General features: G+C 39.1%; 2 protein-coding genes across 2 annotated transcripts; one reads left to right on the top strand and one right to left on the bottom strand.

The window, feature by feature from the left end:
- Positions 1–119: 119 nt before the first annotated feature.
- Positions 120–5,285, top strand: kctd10 (potassium channel tetramerization domain containing 10). The gene is made up of 7 exons (XM_082554150.1): positions 120–219; positions 1,715–1,928; positions 2,021–2,190; positions 3,400–3,486; positions 3,587–3,639; positions 3,768–3,963; positions 4,067–5,285. Exons 1-7 carry the CDS (start codon positions 217–219, stop codon positions 4,283–4,285), a joined length of 942 nt encoding a protein of 313 aa, XP_082410276.1. The 5' UTR covers positions 120–216; the 3' UTR covers positions 4,286–5,285.
- Positions 5,286–5,347: 62 nt separating this feature from the next.
- On the bottom strand, positions 5,348–18,229 carry myo1ha (myosin IHa). Its single transcript, XM_082555828.1, has 32 exons — positions 18,170–18,229; positions 15,264–15,398; positions 15,068–15,183; positions 14,393–14,591; positions 14,209–14,289; positions 13,685–13,864; positions 13,482–13,580; positions 13,295–13,408; positions 13,142–13,213; positions 12,924–13,043; positions 12,778–12,845; positions 12,536–12,641; positions 12,335–12,415; positions 12,161–12,252; positions 11,544–11,638; positions 11,393–11,439; positions 10,119–10,199; positions 9,903–10,008; positions 9,697–9,814; positions 9,471–9,584; positions 9,309–9,385; positions 9,160–9,228; positions 8,989–9,073; positions 8,732–8,894; positions 7,452–7,535; positions 7,280–7,373; positions 7,144–7,199; positions 6,935–7,070; positions 6,769–6,839; positions 6,428–6,525; positions 6,236–6,335; positions 5,348–5,677 (listed from the first exon to the last, which is right to left on the bottom strand). Exons 1-32 carry the CDS (start codon positions 18,173–18,175, stop codon positions 5,651–5,653), a joined length of 3,090 nt encoding a protein of 1,029 aa, XP_082411954.1. The 5' UTR covers positions 18,176–18,229; the 3' UTR covers positions 5,348–5,650.
- Between the last annotated feature and the right edge of the window lie 4,142 nt (positions 18,230–22,371).

Below are 22,371 nucleotides of genomic sequence, written 5' to 3' on the forward strand. Positions count from 1 at the left end.
GCGAGCTGAGGGAAACTACTGCGTTTTTATTTATTTATCATTTATCACTGCCGGGACACTTTTGCACTTTTAACATAAAAATGTCACCTGCCCCTTTAAACACAACTCCGGACGGTTGACGTCATTTTAATAACTGCGCAGCAGCGCACCGGAAGGAAGTGGGTGTTAGCTGACTGACGTTAGCAAGCTACAATTACGAAGTTTGCTGTGGGTTCTATGGTAAATATGGTCGTTTTTCTGTTTTTTAATTTAATAGACATGCTGTCGATATAATATAAAGAATGCTATTTTATGGTTCGTGTTGTAGTATATCATGTTTTGGTTGGTTTAAAACAATGTCCATAACTTTATTTAATGCTAACTAGCTCATTAGCCGGGCTGGCTAAAATGAAATTTGTACTCGCTGGATTAAAGGATACGGCCCAGTGTTTCACTGGAAACAACTACGAAAGTCCGTATAAATGTAATGACGCTTTATATTAATGTAGTTAAATGCATATTAGATATATAACAAAAGTGCGTGTTCATAGCTGAGAAATTAAAAGACAATGCATGGGCTTCTGTCAAATGATGTCACACACCCTCATTCCCTTTAAACTACGTAGAAAATTAAAAAGTAAATAACGAGACAAAGCCACAATGAACAAAAACACGTAGTAAAAACTGTAGTAATAATTAAAATTCTCAAAAGTAAGCCCCAGAAAATCGCTTTCTAAAAGAAAGTCAGATAATGCTAGCTGGAGTGGTTGCTACAAGGCTCAGTTCCCGCAACCACCCTATTGTCTCCAGTCTTGTACGAGGGACAACTAATACATTTTAAGCCTACAGGATCTTTAGTAAGAAGCTGAGATAAATAGTCTCGAACTTCTCCATTTAGTGCTCTGTATGCAACTGAGACTTTTAAAACGAGTTTCGAAGTCAACTGGGTGCCAATGGAGAAACTATAAAAGTGGTAATGTGAGAGTAATGTGAGCTTGCTTACTTGGATGTGTTAAGAGGTCTGGCTGCAGTATCTTCTATTGTTTGGAGGTGTGACAGAGTTGATTTATATAAGATGGTAAGCAGGGCATTACAGTATAGGCATGATGAATCAAATGGATGAAAAAATTTCTCCTGTTTAGCTGTAGAGATGATTTCGAAATGTTACTTTAAATGAAAGAAACAAGACCATAAAATAGATTAGACATGCAAATGAAAGTCCAGAGAATAATCAAATATAACATCTAGATTATGAACACGGAGCTTAGCAGATGAGCAAAAGGAAGTAAGCACTTCACTGATACAGATTTTTGATGTGTTTATGTTTATGCATTTTCCTACATTACTCCTTTAAGAAGGCTACTACTTTTCTCCAGGTTTTGAGAGTTGTTAGCTCTCAGATATCAGAGTGCATTGCCAGAACAATAAATGGGGCACTCTAAATATAATTTTGCTTTTCTTTGTCATCCTGATTCTTAAATCAGAAGCAATCTATAGTTTCATACTGTCAAGACATGTTAGGACAATACTACCATTAAACTGATCTTTCCAATTGTATATGTAGTCTGATATTACTCATTTGTCTTAGCCATTTAAAGGTGCTGTTCGGTGTTACTGTCACCACCTTTAGAAAAAAATAAAGAAACAATGAACATTCAATAATTAAAATGTAACAGTTCATTGTCTAATCCACTGATATCCATGTGTGACTTTGTTGTATTTTGTATTGTTCTAGGAAGAGATGTCAGGAGAGAGCGTGGTGAGCTCGCCAGTGCCGGCAGCTACAACCCGGACTACGTCCTTCAAAAGCTCCAGCCCCAGCTCAAAATATGTGAAGTTGAATGTGGGTGGCGCACTGTACTACACTACAATGCAGACACTAACTAAACAGGACACAATGCTCAAAGCAATGTTCAGTGGGAGAATGGAGGTCCTCACAGATAGTGAAGGTGAGCTGTTAGTAAAACCTTGATCATATGCAGCAATTATTCCATCATTGCAGTTAAACTGTTACTGATGTTTTGGCATTTGATACCCATAGGTTGGATCCTGATTGATCGGTGTGGGAAACATTTTGGAACAATCCTTAACTACCTTAGAGATGGTGCAGTCCCACTCCCAGACAGTCGACGGGAAACCGAGGAGCTCCTCGCTGAGGCCAAGTATTATCTTGTCCAAGGCCTTGCCGATGAATGCACAGCTGCCTTGCAGGTACAATCATTACAAAGTTGCTTACCTTTGGAGTAAATGTTAAGTAACTAAGTTTCAGCAAAGTTACTGATACATTTAAAATTACAAAATTTACATTTTGGAATCTACATTCTCTTTTTGTTAAACATGCTATGTTCCCACCATAATCTTCATTAGCTCCCTTTTCCCATGAATGTTCTGTTGTCTTTTTTTGCTTTTTAATGCAGTCATAAATGTGACTAGCATTAGTCTGTGTATTTTAAAGAATGAAATTAAGTGTTATAAACAAAAACCCAATTAACCAAACAAAAATTACAAGTCAAAATCTGTTTTCGTTTTTATCTGGAAACAGCAGCAGAAATATTTATTAAAATGCTTTTTGACAATAGCTTTTTAACAGGTGTCCACAGGCATCACTAATGATATTATTAAAGGTGCAGAGGCTCATTTCGTAGGATTAGTAACACTTGTGGTTGATTTAAAAATATAGACCTTTTGCAGCAATTAATTTTTTCAAATAATTTATTGGTTATCTTTGGTAACTTATCATAATCAGAATACTTTATTAATCCCCAGAGGAAATTATGTGGTCACAGTGGCTCCAAGACAGTAATAACAGTAACTAATTAAACTAAATTAAATAATACTATATATTACAAAGTTATAAAATATAACAAAATAGCTCTAATAAATACACATAGTTCTAATTATAAATATTACAGTATATCACACAAGATTAAAAATTTATAGTTGGCAGTGAGGTTCCCTTCTTATAATATTAAGTGTAATTTTCTCTGTAGAGGATGTTATAATAAGAGTGTGGAACTATTGCAGTTTGTACTGTACTTTTCATGGAGGAATTGTATAGAAAGAGTCACAGGCAGGAATGATTTCCTGTTTCATTCAGTGGTGCATTTGGGTAATTTCAGTCTCTCACTGAACGTGTTCCTGTGACTGGCCAGCACGTCATGCAGTGGGTGGGAGGCATTGTCCAGCATTGTTCTTATCTTGAACAACATCTACCTCTCTAACACCACCTTTAGAGAGTCCAGCTCCATGCGAAAAAAATTAATACATTTAATAAAAGTTTTCATCCTTTTTATGTTTCTTTTTTTTTTTTTTTCCACATGTAAGTCTGTACCAACAGAATGGGATCCTGTGAAATTAACAGTATGCAGCAGTTTTGTGTGTTTGTGTAATGTTCTCAGTGGAAAAATGTCTTTTTTCCAGAACAAGGAAACATATGAACCCCTTTGTAAAGTGCCTCTGATGACGTCATCCAAAGAGGAGCAGAGGCTGATTGCTACCTCAAATAAGGTATGCTATGTCTGTAATATAATGTGCAGCAACTCATTTAGAATCAAGACATTTTTCATTTAGATTTTTCTTTTTTTTAAAAACTTGGTTGTCTTCACAGCCAACAGTCAAACTGCTGTATAACAGAAGCAACAACAAGTATTCATATACCAGGTGAGCCCGATCATGGGGTCAAGTTTGTCTAGATATAAAAAAATAAATAAAAAAAATCAAGTCGTTACATACACTCAAGTCAGTTATCATAATAAGTGACCTCTCTTTTAACTTTCTTTCCTCCACAGCAATTCTGATGACAACATGCTAAAGAATATTGAGCTTTTTGACAAACTGTCGTTGCGGTTCAATGGGCGAGTGCTCTTCATCAAAGACGTGATTGGGGATGAGATCTGTTGCTGGTCTTTTTATGGGCAGGGGCGTAAAATTGCTGAAGTGTGTTGCACTTCTATTGTTTATGCCACTGAAAAGAAGCAGACAAAGGTAAATATTCTTTGCAGAGTACTTTGCAGTTTCATAAGCATAGAGCTATGTTATTTTGGCTAAATAAACCTGTCTCTTGAGTAACACTTTACTTTTTTCCTAGGTTGAATTCCCAGAGGCTCGAATCTACGAGGAGACCCTCAACATCCTTTTGTATGAGTCTCATGATGGCAGAGGTCCAGACAATGCTCTGTTAGAGGCCACAGGGGGTCCTGCATGGCGATCTAACCACCTGGATGAGGATGAGGAGCGAGAACGAATTGAGCGCGTCCGTAGGATTCATATCAAACGACCTGATGACCGTACACACCACCACCAGTGATTCTCAACTTGAACCAGTCAATCTGGGATCCCAGACAGTATTTGCACTATGCTTGTGCCTTACAACACCCAGCGCCTCCTTCATTTACTTCCCTCATATTTTACCAGCATTCCCCAGAGGATTATTATGACACGAGTGTCATACAGCGGTGTGTAGTGGTGAAGTGATTGTGTGCAGTCCTCTTCTCCAGTTTTCCTCTTTGTCATCTTGTGTTTTTTTTTTTTGTCTCTTTTTGTTGGTCATGATAATTTGTATCACTGCTTTCTGCTACTGTGTAGACGCTCATAAACATGGATGTTTTTATTCATCACTGAGTGCAGGAAGGAAGAGGTCCTAATTAAATTACATGCAGAAGACGAGTTGTATCATGGAAGCAGCTAGTAATGTAGATAGTTTAGTTTTTCTTTGCCGTGGTTCCAAAAGGTACATTTTAAAGTCTCAAGTGGATGAACCGGGTGTTGTACTTAATGAAGTCACACGGTGGCACTGTTTTACTCTTAGATGATATTAACCATGGCTATAATGTAGCCTGTCTATAATTCCAAAACCTGAATATTTTCTTTTTATCATTAGACAATAAAAATTACAGGTGGATGAAGCAAAATTTCCTGTAATACTTCTGCCGCATTTAGTTCTAACATTGACGCAGTTCCCTTCACTAAACAAACCATTATTTTCAGTGGAGGGAACTTGAGCTGTGACCTGAGGTGTTAAATGCACTGGGCTGATTGAATGATGGATGCTGAGGTTGATGTGAATGACTGTAACTCGATATCACTCTAGCAGGAAGGGAACCCTGTCTACAAGCTTATAACAGGGATAGAAATTAGACCTGTCTTTCATCATCGCATTCATCACAGAATGTACCGTTTGCACACTAGTTTAAGTTGTTATATGTTTAACAATCACAGTACTTGTAGGTCTGCTGTACAGAAGTAAACATAAATGTATGTTTTATATTTATACACACTTTATCACAAATAAATTTCTACAGACATTCTTTTGTGCTGCTTTTAATTTACAACATCAGTGAACGTACAAATTTATTATACATATGGCTTCATTGTTCAAAATTAGAATTGCATCAGTTTTTGGTACCTTAAGAGTTTTGTCATTTTAAGTGTTCTTCAGACACAAACAATTGTGAAATGATAACATCTTCTTTCTTTTCTTAATAATGAAGTGAAGAAATTTTAATTATGACTAGTGTGAAATTCTGTCCAGCAAACAACCTCATCCAAGATTCCTCAGGTTCATCTCTTTCTGGGCAGATGTGTTTTCTGCAGACATGGTGATCATCTCCTTAGTGGTCTCTTGATGAAATATGCAGAGGCGTCTTATGTGTCTCCTCCTCAGCCTCACACGTTACCGTGTCCTTGCCCGAGTGGCAACCTGCAGTAGCAAACAATGATGCTGTGTCAGCATTTGTAACTTCATTGTAGCCCTTAATTGAAGACTTAAAATGGCACATCTGGTCGTTGAGTTTCCATGTCAAGTTTATGTATAGAGATACAATCGAAAGCAGCAAATACTAACTAAGGTGCTGTATAACTTGTAGGAAACACAAAAGTGGATGAAATAAGAAAAAGGACAGTATAAAACAGCGACAATATAAATGAGTCTAAACCTAAGCTTGATTAAAAGTCATGTTAGGGGATAAACATGGACTAAAATGGGACAATCTAACACTTAAGGCGAGTCTGTTCCAAACCATAGAAAATACATGGTACAAGCACCTTTTGTAAATATGGATTTAGGAACCATTAAGAGTTTTTTGACACATGAGCAAACTGATCTGGCTGTGACACAAAAGTGCAGGATTTTGGCAAGCTAGGACTGAGCATTTAAGGATTTTAAAACAAATAATAAATGTTCAAATATAATCTGAAAAAAAAAAAGGTAGCCAATCTGCAGAGAAACATGAGATAAAAGAGATAAGGCCCAACTCACCACCATCAGGTGACCATTCTTGGCCTTGTATACCATAGGCTCAGGCCCAGTGCTAAAGTCCACTGCTCCTCCTTTTCCAGCCTGGATTTCAAAGTTGATGCTGTGAATTAATGCAAACACAATGCATACACAAGCAGTTTAGCTCAATGTGCATTTCACATTAGATCTCTAAATTTCAAAACTCAAGCTCACCTGCCCTGAACCACCTTGATGGCATTTTGTTTGTTAGCAATGACACAGAGTTTGGTCAAAAGCTCAAATAAATGGTCGCACTGTACTACCAGATCCCCCTGAAACAGCCAGACAAGTTGTTAGAATCATCCACCTGAAAATCTTTCAAAATTTTCACTACATGCATGTTCCTCCTTCATTTTAGTTACTCTGCATTATCAGCAGAGCAAAAGCCATTCTATGTTTTAACTTGTTCCACCATATCTAATCATGTCATTTAAGCTACAAATAAACTTCATTGGTCTCACCATTAGCAAAAACAAAACAAAAAAAAGGCAAGCTTGATCCATACATTTGCATACCTTTTGTTTAGGTTCTTCACGTGTTATGTGGAATACAATGGTGCTGTCAGTCAAGTTACTGACAGAAATCTCTGCAGTGAGTCAAATAATAGAAGCATGTAGCCCCACATTTGAGAATGAAGATATCTGATGGCTAATAAAATATATATTAGCACACTGGTCTGACCTTTGAGAGAGGTGTACAGCACTCTCTGCTTGATCTTGGCTTCCTCTACCACATAGACAGCTGTCTGGGTGAGGATGAGCTGTCGCTGCCTCGGTTTGAAGCCATTCCTGTCATACTTAATTACTGGAACGCAGTACTGCAGAAACACAGCATATATCAGTGCATCTTTGGTGTGAACTGCCCATAGAAGTATACAGACATTTTATTACCTTTATACGCTCGTTGCGAATCATCTGGATGACCCTTGTGTTTATGTCTTCCTCGCCTATTAAGTGAGATGTTAAATGACATATGAATGATGGTTCTAAAATGAACAGGCATTGTGTGAGGGTGTCTGATATTTACTGATTCTGGTGTCCGCAAATGGATGGGCAACACTCTGTGGATAACTGTCCTTTTTCCCCTTGAAGACGGAGCTGGTGATCAGCTTCATTTCGAACTGAAGGGGCAAAAAGGAATGGAAAATTTAACTGTGATGACTACAAAGAGAACAAGACTGCCCTTTAATGTGGCTTACCTGTGCTTTCTTCTGCGGTGTGATTCCTCGCACATATTTCCGCACCATAAGACGGTAGTGAAGCTTACGCAGCATCTCTGATGTCTAATGAAGAACGAAATCAGTTCTTCACCACAAAGTCAAGATAAAAGCTGTATTCAGTCAGTTTTGCATTTAAGTTGATTAGTCGTTATTACTATATATTGCTATGTGGAAATAAAAAAGAGCATACACTCACTGGCCACTTTATTAAGTGCACCTTATACAACTCAATGCATTTAGTCATGCAGACACGGTGAAGACTATCTGCTGAAGTTCAAACTGAGCATGACAGTGAGGGAGGAAGATGATTTAAGTGTGTTTCAGTGTAACCTGGCGTATGAGCATTTCAGAAACTGATGATCTACTGGGATTTTGTTAATAACATCCATAGGGTTTACAGAGAATGACCAGAAAAAGAGAAAATATCCAGTGGGTGGCAGTTCTCTGGGTGAAAATGTCTCATTGATACTAGAGGTCAGAGGAAAATGACCAGACTGCTTCGAGCGGATAGGAAGGCAACAGTAACCCAAATAACCACTTGTTACAATCAAGATATGCACAACATATCAAATCTTAAAGCAGTTGGGTTAAAGCAGCAGAAGTCCGCAGTGGGTGCCACCCAGTCAGCTAAGAACAGAAAGCTGAGGTGGCAGTATTCATCGGTGTTAAACATTAGACAATAAAAACTGACAAAAAGCTGCATGTTCTGATTAACCTAAATTTCTGACGCTACTTTCACATAAAGAAATTTGCATAAACAACATGAAAGCGTGGATCCATTTTGCCTCGTATCAACAGTTCGGGCTGGTGGTGGCGTCATGGTGTGGGCAACTTTGGGTCCGTCAGACAGAGCTAATCATCTTATTGTTGTTGCTGATCATGCCCATCCCTTTATGACCAACATGTACCAATCTCCTGAAAGATCATCTCAGACTGGACCAAAATCTCAGAGAAATTTTTGAATCTGTGCCATGATGAAGGCAGTTTCAAAGGCAACAGGGCAAGCAAGATGTATCTAATAAAGTGGCCACTGAGTGCATTCTCACATGGAAATAAATACAGAAAATTATAGGAACATATAAGACACACATATCTCATTCTATAAAATACTTGTGACATTTTTTGTTATGTAACTCAATGTTTACTTGATTCAAATACAGTGTGAAAAATTAAAAAGGACCACAGTTATGAATGCATTAGTATTAGAAACAGTTGCTTGATTTTGTTTCTCTGTTTCATTGTTATATGACTTATAGCACCTCTGTGAGCACAGCTGGTGGAGTTAGCCAGGGGGTTTTATCCAAAACGGTCTTTGGCAGGTTGTCTCTAAGTCTGTTCAGGTAATTTTGCCTCACGAAGGCCAGGTACTCTGAGTTATCTGTGTTTTTTGCCTGCCCTCTGGTCATGTAGCCTTTGATAAATCTGAAATGTGTGGCAAAGAACAGGATCAGTTCAAATGTAACAGAGACACTGATGGGGGCTTTTTTTATTTTTGATATTTACGTGTTTTACTTACTTCTTGATGACTTTTACCGCCCAGGCTCTCTTCTCCTTCTCCTTCCTAGCCTGTGTTCCTCTCCAACAAGATTCAATCTTAGTGGCTGAGGAGATTAAAAATAGACATTATCTAATATTTTTTATTGCTAACAAAAACTGTTTCTATCATTCTGGATGTTGTGACATTTACCAGCTTCTTTCTGTTTTCTGTATTCTCCCTTTGCCCTGTAGCCTTTGTATTTTGCCTGGATGCGTGTTGCTGCAAATCCAGAGCAAAAAATATAAATCAGCTTGATTGTGAGACGGGATGACTGAAGGTCTAAGGCAGTTGACACTCACCCAGCTCATGTTTGCATTTCTCATAAGCATCCTCTGTGGCGAACAGTGTCCTGGGGTGACGGATGAAAATTTTGGTCCTGCAATAAACAAATCAGCAACTTGTACTTTTGTGATTCCTCGCATAAGCTGGATTTGTTGAGGTAACGAGAAAGACTTCCTCACCGTCCCATTTTGTACTCATCTGGCAGGTAGCCCAGATGTTGAACCAGCACTTCCACTCCATCGGCGGCTACTCCTCTCCAGTGTGGCCAGGTGGCTGGGCACAATGGTTTATATCTGTAAGATGAGCCAAACAAACTGTGCTCGAAAGAAGCCCCTCAGTTCACCTAGAGCTTACATTTAAAACATAAATTTCCCTGAAATTGAGAAACTCTACGGTCCTTTATACCTCTTCAAAAAAACGTCGTATTTACGTCTGTAAGCAAAACCAGCTCGTCTGACTCTGAGGTGCTCCATCAGACCCAGGTACTTCACCTGATGCCTGATCAGTGCTTCATCAAACTGACCTGTGATGTAACGATAAATACACGATTGATTTGGTCTTATTCGAACATTTCTGTGTCATTAACATCTACCTTTTGTTAGTTAAGGTACCTGACTGCTTGGACTCGTTAGATTTCAGGCAGCGTATGTACCAGGCCTCTTTAGCCACAAGGATCTCTGTCAGCTTCTGCAGACTGCTCTTAAACTGAGTCACCACCTGCAAACACAACACAAGGGTCACAATGTCCTTTCCGCCTGACTCCCCTCAGCAGTTAAGTTAGATGTTATGGATGAAGGATATGGAGGGTCAAACATGGGCGAACGTACTGTTTCTGGTCTTCTTCTGCTGTCTGGATCCATGGATGAGAAGCACTCTTTGACTATGTCATTTTTAGACTGACACATAAGCTTTGAGAAGGTGGAGCGACACACAAGCACACATTAACACTAGGGCTGCCACGATTAGTCGACTAGTCACGATTAAGTCGACTAGTCACGATTACGTCGACTATCAAAATCGTCGACGACTAATTTAATAGTCGACGCGTCGTTTGAAGCTTTGTAAGATCCCAAAAGACGCAGGAATAAGTAGTAGGATTTAAGAGTGTAATAACGGACTGAAACAGAAGATGGCAGCACTGCATGTACAAGGATGCCAGCTGCCGTTAAACCCCGAAGAAGAAGAAGCTGTGTCCCAGAATTCATAGCGCAGCCCAGCTCAGTTTCCAACAATGGCGGTAGCTAGTTAGTTTTAATATTACTCTTATTATTCTTTCTGGGTCACAAAATAAACGTTTAACATATTTTCAGGCGAGAATGTAGCTGTGTAAACCTCAAATATCTGCTCAGTTTATCAGGACACCACATATTTTCAAAAGCGCTCCGACGTTTTCGGAGACGTCTGTTACCCACTAGCTCGATAGCGAGCCGGGGGCTAGGTCACTAGCGCCGTGAGAACACCGGACTCCTGGCAAATTGTTTTCAAACCCGCTACTCAGGTTAAACATGATATATAAGTCACTTAGATAACTTAACAATGTTATTGTTTGGCTTTTTTTTAGTATTTTATTTGTTCCTGAGTAAATCGGTTTGGCTGAGATTAAAGGTATAGTTTTTACACAGCTAAATAAACATCAAGCAGACAGCTGATTATCAGAAGTGTGAGATGCTCGAGAATATACTCTGGTGTCCTGTTATATTTTAGATAGCAAGGAGTTTATTAAACTTCACCGAAACAATCTGCAAATTTCATTAAAATTTAATAAACTATCATCTTGTCTTTATTTTTAGTTAGCACAGACCTTAAACACTTAAAGCTGTAAGCTAATGATAGTTATATTAGAGCAGATGCTGCTGGTGCAATAAGCTGTACGTTTTACGTCCAATGGATGATGATCTGATTAGTCGACTAATCGCAAAAATAATCGGTGACTAGTCGACTATCCAAATAATCATTTGTGGCAGCCCTAATTAACACACAGGTTTAGGCAGTTACTTTAACCATAATTAATCAAATACTGAGAAAATACCCCCATCTTTTGCTATTTACAGTAAAGTCTAAAACACGTCTTTATCTGACATAATATCAGCTGTAGACTTACATCTTTTATGTTTCTATATAGTAGGTCGTTGTTTTTGTCCAGGAAACCTAGATTAGCATAAAAAAAAATATCAGTGTCTTAGGGATGTCAGTTCAAAGCAAAAAGGTTTAAATGGTTGAGTCACAGGGGATGAGACTGTGGTTTTCTTTACCCACAACACAGTAGGTGACCTCCCCGGCATAATGCAAGAGACGGAAATCTCCCCTCTCCAGAGTCTTACGTGTCATTTTGTCAGCTAGTTTGTGCCTGGAGTCAAAGAGGTGGAGAGAGACAGAGGGATGAAGAGTGAGAGGCTTTATAGTCGAATCCTAATCCTCCGTCTCTATCGGCTCACTGTCGACTCCCTCACAGGCCACCAGTCAACAGAACACCAATGAAAGGAGTCAGACTTTAGAGCCGAGGAAAGGCTTTGAATTGTACAGTAGATAGACAGTGTATTTAATTACGCTAAATGTTGTTATTTTTGAAGTCACAAATCAACATTATCAAAACAAAAAAACAACCTTTATTGTGACTTTGGAATAACCAGCACTCCTGTTTATAGATATAAGTGGGATGCATGGGGCTGATTCAGTGCGTAAGACTGTTCGTTTCTCTTAGAGTCAGTCAGGATCAGAGCAGGAGCATTCAAGATCTCTTGGAGTCAGAGAAATAAGCACTGGTGCTGCATACAGTGTCAATGTCAATTCTATTTATGTTGTTCATTTCGTGTACTGTGTGTGTGTGTGTGTGTGTGTGTGTGTGTGTGTATTTTAGGTCATTACTCACGTGACAAAGTGGGGGTGATTCCCCATCTTTTCTTCCAGTCTCTCCAGGAAGGTCAGATCTGTGGTATCTCCTGGCCTTAGACACTCCTCATCCTGCAAAATAATCATTGTGAATAATCTTGAGCAGTATTTTTAAAACAGTTATAAATGGCCATCCCAGTGTGAACATACACACCAGTAATGATATAATTCCTGTGTGTTTTTCCTCGATTAGATCACAGATGATCTTATTGTTGAAGAACTGAACTGGCTCCCACTGGTGGAAAAAGAGATGAGAAATACACAGTTATAAGCACGTGAAAAAAAGCAGCCGCTTATATGTTTTCTGCACGTCCGTCTGTTTGCTTGTTTGTTTGCTGGGGAGAGGGGGGTTTACCTCAATGCCCTCTGCTTCATATTCTTCCTGCTCCGATTTTAGTGTCAGCTCAATGAAAAGCTGCTGCAGCTTCTCGTTGCAATAGTTTATACAGAACTGCTCAAAACTGAGGGAAAGGATCAAGGAAGAGGTGAAAGGTAAGTTTGCAGGTTTCATAAAGATTATAAGGTAAATAAAACAGCTATCAGCTTGCAAAAGCAGCTGAAATTAAAAAGAAAAAAACACAGAAAGATTACACCTACCTGTTTACGTAGAAAACCTCAAATCCATATATGTCCAAAAGCCCTATAACAGTCTTTCGTGAAGGGTCCTAGTGAAAGAGAAAAAACGTATAAAAACACATCCTGGCAGGTGAGATTTGTCATTTGAAATACATCCTTATAGTCACTTCGTTCTCCATTGACTCGTTGATCCTGTTGACCAGCCAGGTGAAGGTCTGCCCATAGATAGCTTTGGCTAAGGCATCTCTGGCATAGATGGCGTGATCAGTTGTGAAAGGGCTGAGGACCTTTTAGAGTAACAAAGCATCATACCTGAGTTTATAGTTTAAACAGAAACACAAGTCTGTTATTGTTAAAACTAAAGAAGGTTTTAGCAAATGTGAACCTGATCTTTTTTGGCTTCAATCTTCCTGAATGTTAGGCCCTCTTGAAGTCTGTGTGCATCCACTCCTAGCAGCTGTGAAGAAAACTAAACATTAAAAAGCTTATTGATATGCTTAATGAATAGCTAAAGAATTTATATTTTCTACTTTCTTACATTTGAGACCCAGTGCAGCTCTGTGTTGTTGTTCAGGAGGGCGTGACCTTTACTATCAGAGTCAAACCGCACATTCCCCAGGTGGAGAACGCTTGCAATGACCTCAAACAAGTGCTGCACAAAATTATAATTTATAAGCAAGACTGACTGCTGTGAATGAAGCCATCTGCAACAGCATCCAACTCACATTGGTGGCAGTCTCATCAAAGCTGATGATTTGAAGTGCGTTTTTTACTGTTTTCCAGTCGTTTTTGTCATTAATGGAGGGCACAATGGGACACTGCCCCTGTCAGAAACAATGAACATAGAAAAAAAAACACTGTTTCTGAAAGTGTTCTACTTTCTTATCAGATTCTATGTTAACAACAAAGCCCACTGACTTATGCGTACCTGTGTTAGATAGTTATAATGCTGGCAACCTCTCTCCAAGCCCAGCTGATGCAGCAAGTCATCTGATCCTCCCTCTACCAGCTGATAAAAGATGTGAAAGTTTCTCTCCCCGTGATTCTGATGCACAACCCTTGATTTCTCCAGCAGGTAGTTCAGGATATGGCCTCCAACAGCATCCCCCTATGGGCATCATGATCCTAAAGACAGCAGCTCTACAACTTGCAGAAAAAACACAGCCTATGGTCCAGTGGCCAGATTGAAAACTGGTTAGGATAAAGAATCTCCTTCTGTTTCAGTAAAGTTGACTTTTGTTAAGCAGTCGTCGTTTTTTTACATAAATTAAATAAATCTGGAACCAACTTGATGTTTTTCAGGCTTCATGTAATGTTGTTTGTACTCATGCTACAACTTTTTTTGTCTTGTATAGCAAAAATAATCACACCACAACCAACTACACTCTAGGAACCAAACAACAGTAAGCTAAGTTTTTTTCCTATTCTGTGAATACAGCATCTGATCCTTACCTGGCTGTCAAACTGGATGTCCATATATTTCCCAAATCGGCTTGAGTTGTCATTTTTTAGTGTTTTGGCATTTCCAAAAGCCTGTGGGGGAAAAAAAAAAAGTCAAATCATTCACAGTAATTGATGATCTGTCCCTCTTCACTATATGTCAATGCACTTCTACAGCATGTAGTAACCATCAAACCTCCAGGACGGGGTTGGACATGAGCATTTTGTCTCTGACTGTGTTTAGCAGAGTGGTGCTTGGACAGCTGACGGCATAATACTGCAAAATCTTCTTGGAGGCCTCTGTTTTTCCTGCTCCGCTCTCACCAGAGATGAGGATGAAGTGATTGTTGAACTCTGTCAGCATGGTGTGGTACGCATTATCCGCCAAGGCATAACTGTTGGGTTGCAGAGCAGTTACAGTATTTCAGTAGTAAACTTTGAACCGCACTCGGAGTTATTTCAGTTGAAAGAACACAGGAGTGGGCTCATTTCCTTATGGGTGCTTTCAGCAGGATAACACACCATGTCACATAGTTCAAATCATCTCACGCTGATTTATTAAACACTGCAATAAATGACCTCCACAGTCACCAGGTCTCAATCCCATACAGCACATTTAAGATGTGGTGGAACGTGAGTTTCCCATCATGGACGTGCTGCCGACAATTTTGCAGGAACTGAGTGATGCTGTTGATTTTATTTTGAATATGCAAATATAACTAGAATAACAAGAGAAAAGAAAAATTAAAAACAAGTTTTCGTGATTATCTCCATGTCTACACAATGTTTATGCTGGAAAAGGAGTAGGATGAAGTTTAGACTTACTGGTGTAAACAGGTGCACCAAAAAAAGCGTGTGTATACAAACTCACATGTGGGGCGGCAGCTCAAAAAAGTTGACACCCATGTAGATATCCATCTGCTTCTTGTTGTAGATGTCCAGCTCTTTATATGGATTGACAGAGACTAACAACGTTCCAATGTAAGTCTAAAAGAATGAGTTAAAAATCATCAAATTTTTTGCAAAGAAAATGCCACGTGTGAACGTAAGGTTTAAATTGTACTCACATAGATGAGATCCTTGCTGAAGCGTTTCTTGAGGTTGCTCAGAAAGGCAGCTTCCGTGGTTTCATCCAGCAGTACAAAATCCTGGATTCCCACACGGTCCCTGGCAGTCAGGGCACCCTCCATGTCTAGCTGACCCTGTGCAACAAGTTGTAGCAACAACATAGCAGCTGAATGCACTAAGAAAAGTGACATTTCTAGTGTTTACTTCCAAAAATGTATATGTCTAAAACAAATTTGCAACACAGCCGCATATTCTGTGCTTCACAGGGACAGTTTTACTTTATTTATTATTTTCCCCCATATTAATGAGATGAGCAAAGTTTAGAGCAAAAGTAACATTTTCATGTTGTGCATATACAACATTATATCAGAATTTTCAGTCATGTGTTTTGACAACTGCAGCTGGATGTTTGAATGTTTGGATTAATGGCTCCAAGCGGGAGGACAACACAAAAAAAAGTGCCATAAAAAGAACAAACATGGTGTCCTTTAGTTCTATTGAAGCAAGAGGTCCAGAGGTCCTGTGTGTCTTTGAAGCTAAGGTCTGTGATTGTGCAGATGAACAGACAGAAGATAATGATCGCTACACGGCGCACAGGGACCTTGGCTGGCAGCCCATGGTTCACTTGAGCTGACGCACCAACCAAACACAACACACTGTGCAAATGGACTTGGGGAGCCCGAAACAGCGGCACATTTAAGAAGCGTAGTGGGAAAAAAATTCCACCAATCTGTTTTGCATTCGCAGCACCAACACTCGGACCAAAGGTTTTCACAGCTTTTGTTGGTTTTGTGTTTTTTTTTCTCTGTCTCTCTCTCTCCTTTGGAAGCAGAAGTCCTTTGATTCTCAGCTCTCTCTGTAAAACATTAAAAAAGATAATCCATTGGATCTAATTGACACAAAGTCCTCCTTCTCTTCCCCACCAACCCACTCTCCTCCCCTGCCTCTATCCTCCGCCTATGGCCCTCGTTTCTTCTGAGAAAGGCCAAGTGTTTTTGTCCTGTAAATACCACGGAGCAGAGACAAAAAAGACGTCTTTAAAATGCAGTCTACAATCCATTACACATATTCCCCCTGCATAACCATTCAGTAATTATTCATTAGAAAACATTTAACGTCACAGTGAATTTCACACTAGGCAGTCGAAACACAATAGAGGAGATTTGGCCTACTTTGGGGTGAGGAGTTGGGGAGGGGTTCGCTGTACAGAGGAAGGGCGAAGGCGAAAGGAGTGCGGGAGGAGGGGAGCAGTATTTGTCTGATCTGAGAACCTCTGAAACGGGGCTGTCTTGAGACAACGGGACAGACTAAATAGTGCACTAACGGTCTGTGCCCCGCTGCTTGCTGTGACACTCATTTAGTGTGCTTTAGTGTGCCCCGAGGCCAAACAATAGAGGCTTGTTCTTAGCAATCTTGTGCTGTAATTTGGACTTCATTACTTTGCTCATATGGGGCCTCAAAGAAGGATAGAGGAGGCTAGTCAGATGAGAGTGGAGGTTTTTTTTGTTGTTGTTTTTTTTTCCCACCTGTCAGCCCCCGACCCCCAGTGCTCTCACCCCTCTCGGCAACAATACCCCTCACCCCGTGTCCCCACCAATAACCCTCACCCGGCCCCCCTCACCCACCTCCCACCCACCCACTTTAAGCCAATGAGACAGGTGAACAATATCATTGAAGGAACTCTTTTTTGGACGTCAGAATCAATCTGGCACTGTGATGGTAGTGGTGCTGCTGTGGGGTATCTTTGACACCCCCTTCTTTCATGGGAACAAACTTCTCTCAGGGCAGCACAAGCAGACAATGTGCTGGGACAGCGTGACTTAGAGATCTGCCATACAGTATTACAAGTAATAACATGAACAGATAAGCTCCTGTCAAGAGAAGGATTATTGCATTCAGCCATGATAATAATGCTAATGTTTTAGATTTTTGGACTAAATCTAAAGGTCTGCTGGTTTCCATTCAGGCTTCCTTTGGTGTTCTGCAGGTATTTCTTTTTAAGAAAGCTGTCTGCAGCAAGCGGGAGCGTTCCTAATGACACTATGCAAGAAAGGCTAAATCCTTAGAGTCTGAGCTGAAAGAAGCGCCTAATTATTGAAAGCATTCCCCTCATCCTTGTGTTATTTGTAACTCTGTTTTTCCACATATATATGGAGAGAGAGGGGGGGGGAACAGTTTAGAAACAGAACTAGATACTTATAATTAAACAATAGATGGCACAATCTGACGCACAGTGGAAAGAAGGATTATGTAATGAATCCCTAAACTCGCTGTCAGATCAGGTGAATTGCTTTGCTACCTCAGAGCGCAACCAATTGTATTTTAATTAAGAGATGGTTCCTCATCTTGGTCTAGAGTGTCAGTGGTGCCTGAGACAGTGACCTCATCGGTGAGATGAGGAAGGGAGCAGCTGCTAGGACAATTTATGAACTTACAGGGAAAAGTTATCTCCCCTTTAAAGAGGGTTGCAGTTGAAACTTTCACATCCAGTAAAGAATAGCTCCACTAAATCACAATAATACTTCCTGTTAGCTTAGCACAGTTTTATCTCACAATGGCTCTTTTTCTCCCAAACCATCATTTAGCAAGACTTAGATGAGATGAGTAAGACCGCTTTTAGACCTGCATGCTGAATATCAAGCTACCAAATCTGTCTACCAACCCCTCTTAACATGAATCCCTTTGCTCATGAAAAGAAATGAAAACTGATATTTTACACCTTTTTGCTAAGAAGAATATATCTTGTTACCTCCAAACTCACTGAATTGATTATCTTAGCTTTTAGGTGACTGTGAGAAATAAAGGCCAGGCCTCAACACCACTCACAACACACAGGGTTACTTTAAAACTCCTTGTGATGAAGAGAACACACAGCAATGGTTACAGCATAAGAGAAAAGCCAAACCTGCATTCTGAAGCTGTATTATTGCTGCAGCCAGGTGCAGAAACTCAGTGAGGATCCAAAGTCAAACAAGGCCCCCCCTCCTACTGAAGTGAGACAAAAATAGTGTATCCTCCTGTGTCTGCTTGCATTGAAGTAATCAGCGAAAGACTGGCTGCTTGAAAGTTAGTTACCAAAGGTCAGGACTCTATAATGTAAATAGGAAAAAACACCCTTAGCTAGTTGCTCACTGGTGCAGCATGCTGTGGTAGTACTATGCTGGTGATGCTGTATGTGCACATATATGTTTCTCCACATCATGCTGAACCAGGCTCAGGCAAAGGGCTCTGTGGGCCGAGTAGTTAATCATTCATGTTGTGGTAGGTGGAGGGACAGAGAGATCTTATTCAGCGTTTACCTGGGTATCTACTGCTCTACTGAGTGTAACATAACAATACAGAAACAAGATCCAAGATCCAAACTACTCCATCTAAACTCCATTACATCACCACCAACAGTAAAAAAGGCCCCATTCTTCTAACTGGCACATTCCAGGTCTGGTTACTGATCTTTGATTAGGTGGGAACGTTTACAGACTAATCACCACTTCTTTAGTATTCATTATAACAATGTTACTCAGGGGAGCACCACTGCTACTGAGCTACCGCCTGAGCTGCTGGTGTTAATTGTGCTTTTGTAAAATTCTACTAGGCTGGTGCCCAAATGCAATTAACACACTTTATGCCTCAGTGAAAACAATTATCAGCACCTTTAATTAAAGACGATAGAATTCAAATGACTGCATTGTTTTGCCTGTGTTGGAGAGCTGAAAGACTTGAACTGACAGGAACTGAGTGACAACACAAACAACGGTAGGGCAACAATGAGCTGACCTGTGAGAACTTCAATTGGTAGTCATTTGTTTAAACCCAAAGGTCACCGGGTGGCATAAAAGTCAAATTACACTTCATCCAGTTGTTTTGGAGACTACCAAAACACAACATTACTTGTCTGTAATAAAATATTACCATCCAACCAAGGTTATTACGGTTAACTAAAATCAAATCTAAACTTAAACTAGATGTGGAAAAACACTTTGGTTAAATAAAATCAATAAAAAAGAAAAGAAAAGACCTTTGAACTGAAATGATTGTTTAAACTTAAAAAACTAATTATTAACACATTTAAAACATGGAGGAAATATCCTTAGTTGTAGTGTACGTCAGTTTGGTAAAAAAAAAAAAAAATCTTTTATCTAAATTTATTTTATATGGCTTTGATAGACATATTTATTGACACTTGAATGTCTGCTTTCAAAAATATCTGTTTTTATTGTAATGTTTATTGTATTGAAACTAAAATGAATTGAAAGCAAAAAGTTGAAATGAAATAAAATGAAGGCTATAAGGGCAAATTATATATTACAAAACTAGACTAACTCTGCATCTGACCACATTTGCTATCTCAAGAACACTGCAGCTACTCACCTGACTATAAATATAAATGGCACAATTGTACAAAAGAAACTGGATTAAGTTTTTCAATTATCACCTGGTGACAGTGGATAGGGAGAAAGTAATGGATAGCCACACTTAAAGGAAATTCTAATTCACTGTGAATACTAAGTAAATGAAATAGAATTGTCATGCCTTAAAGTAGTGGTTGCATATGTGGCCAGAGCAGGTGTGAATTATACCGGGTTTATCTCTGTAACCTAGTAACCAGTGTTGGAAAAACATGCCCCTTCCAAGGAAACACAGGTGTCCATTTTCTCTGCTGCGACGACCTAAATGTGATAAAAGCTCAGGTTTCACCACATTTATGAACTGATTAATGTTTGGAAAGCTTTCAGTCAGTCGGCTGTAATGTGTGACCAGTTGAGTGTTCAGCATATTGAATTATTCACTCTCCACCACAGAAAAGTTGTCAAGGTTACCTCTGCCGTCGCCCCACCTTTCCTCAGCCCAGCAATGCTTGTCCAATCTTAACAAGCTTTGTGCTACCCACTGGGCTCTGATTCAGCACGAGATGTGGCAAATCCAATTACACAGGAGTCAGAGAGGTTGATTTTCCCATTATAGATTCCATGCTGAGAATGAGAGCTGATGATAACACCACTGCTGCCCCCCTCTCTCTCTCCTCTTCTTCTTCTTATTTTCTGTCCATTTCACTGTTCTCCTCTCTTTTTTCTTTCTCTCTCTGTCTTCCTATTCCTCTTTCCCCAAATACCTTCTTTCTTCCCCCATCCTTTTCTTTGGATTCCTCATTCTTCCATAGTCCATTATTCTAATTTTTCAGAGCACCGTAACGAACACTGGGCCCCGTCATTACTTTAGTCCCAAAATTCTGGGTCAGTGAGGTTATTTCATACCCTGCATTGCATTTTCTCAAATTACTGTTTTTTGTCTCTCTTAAAAACCAAGCAGAATAGATAGCATCATTATAACTCTCTATTATCTATCTATTATAATTGTGACTTCTTATTCTTTCCTCGTTTTTTATGCACCTGTAGATATCTAATTGCATTACACTTGACACATTACATGTTTCCACTTAGAAAGGTCACCACAAGGGCTGATTGCAATTCATAAAACTTGACTTATGGGTGTCTAACTGTTATCCACAGTGGTTACATCATGTACTGGCTGTGCAACATAAAAACTAAATAAAAGCTCTTTTGGAAATGAAGCTCTTTTGCACTCAATCAGCTATGAAAAACAAGAGGGCTTTTGCTCAATCTTTAGCCCTTTAGGAAATGAAAAAGGCTTGACCTCAACTCAGACCAGAGGCTTTGGGGGTGACACAGGTCACTAGAGGTCAATAAAAAAAGGTGATCCTCGAGGACAGCGGGACTCGGGCGGGGGATTCAGCAGTCTGTCCAGAGAGGTCACCTGCTGAGTAGAAGAGAAGAAGATGGTGTGATCTCAGCTGCAGGGGAATCTGTGATTGACCAGTATTCACCATTACTCTGTCAAACCACTGCAACTTTACCTTTCCTCTGTTCACGCCAAAAGAAACAGATGGTTGATATTAAAAACTTGGTAACACTTTATAATATGAGGATGTTAAACCCCTGTAATTAAATGGAATTTGATTATATTTTATTAGAAATTACAACAGAAATATGTTTATATACAAGTACTTACAGGCAAGTAAACTATTACAGGCAGGTAACAAGTCAGGTTTAGACTGACACTGTAAGTCATTTTAACTACTGCAGAATTTCTCTGTAATTTGGTGCTGGTATGCTATATTTTGGGGGTGCATGTCATAAAGTGGCTTAACCTTGCCTAACTTGCAGGTATTTCACAGGAAAGGAGACACAAATTATACTGTCAGTAATTTTAAATCTGTGTAATTTCCTGAAAATATAGCAGAAAAGCTTTATTATGAAGAGCATTTATTTTAAAACATTTTTATTTAATATTCATTATGAATTTTCTGTTATTCAATTGTCTTTTTTTGTTACATTGTACTTAAAATTACAGTTTAATTAGTGTCTCCTTTCCTGTAAAACACCTAGAAGATGGTCAAGGTTAAGCCACTCTATAACATGGCCTATAGTGTTCTAGTGTTAAATAACAGAGAAATTACGCACTATTTAAATTTACTTACAGTAAAATTATGTCTTTGTTTCCTGTAACCTGACTTGTTACCCCCTTATTTTAGTGTACCTACCTTTAACTATTTGAAAGTAAATATAATTACGTCATAATTTCAAATAAAATACATTGAACTCCATTTCATTATAGTGGAATTACAGCCTTAGCCACAAGCCGTATTATAGAGTCTAACCAAAAACTCATAGTATCTCACATTGAAAATACTTCACTCACTAAACTATCATTAGTGAGTATTTAAAAAAAAAAAAACATCAGAAAAAGTGTCCACAAAGCCGAAAAAGTGTTTAGTCACTTTTACTTCAATGTTTTCATAGGTCATAATTTTAATACTTTCATATATATTGTTCTATGGTATAAAGTGCAACCATACATTGTCATGGTTTAAAAACTAATTCTACAATAGATAGAATACCTTAAACTCTAAAAGACTGTCTTAAATGAGTGTGTTCTAGACCCTTAATCTTAATTAGAGTTTGTGTCTTCCATCTTCAGGCACTGACATCACACAGAAATCATCCAATAATTAGCTGGTATGATCATCTGCTTGAGAGAAAAATGCTTTTTTAATTGTGTACCTATTGTAAAAAATGACATTTCTATAGT

Source organism: Aulonocara stuartgranti (assembly GCF_965226115.1).
Source record: "Aulonocara stuartgranti genome assembly, chromosome: 12".
Lineage (NCBI taxonomy): Eukaryota > Metazoa > Chordata > Actinopteri > Cichliformes > Cichlidae > Aulonocara > Aulonocara stuartgranti.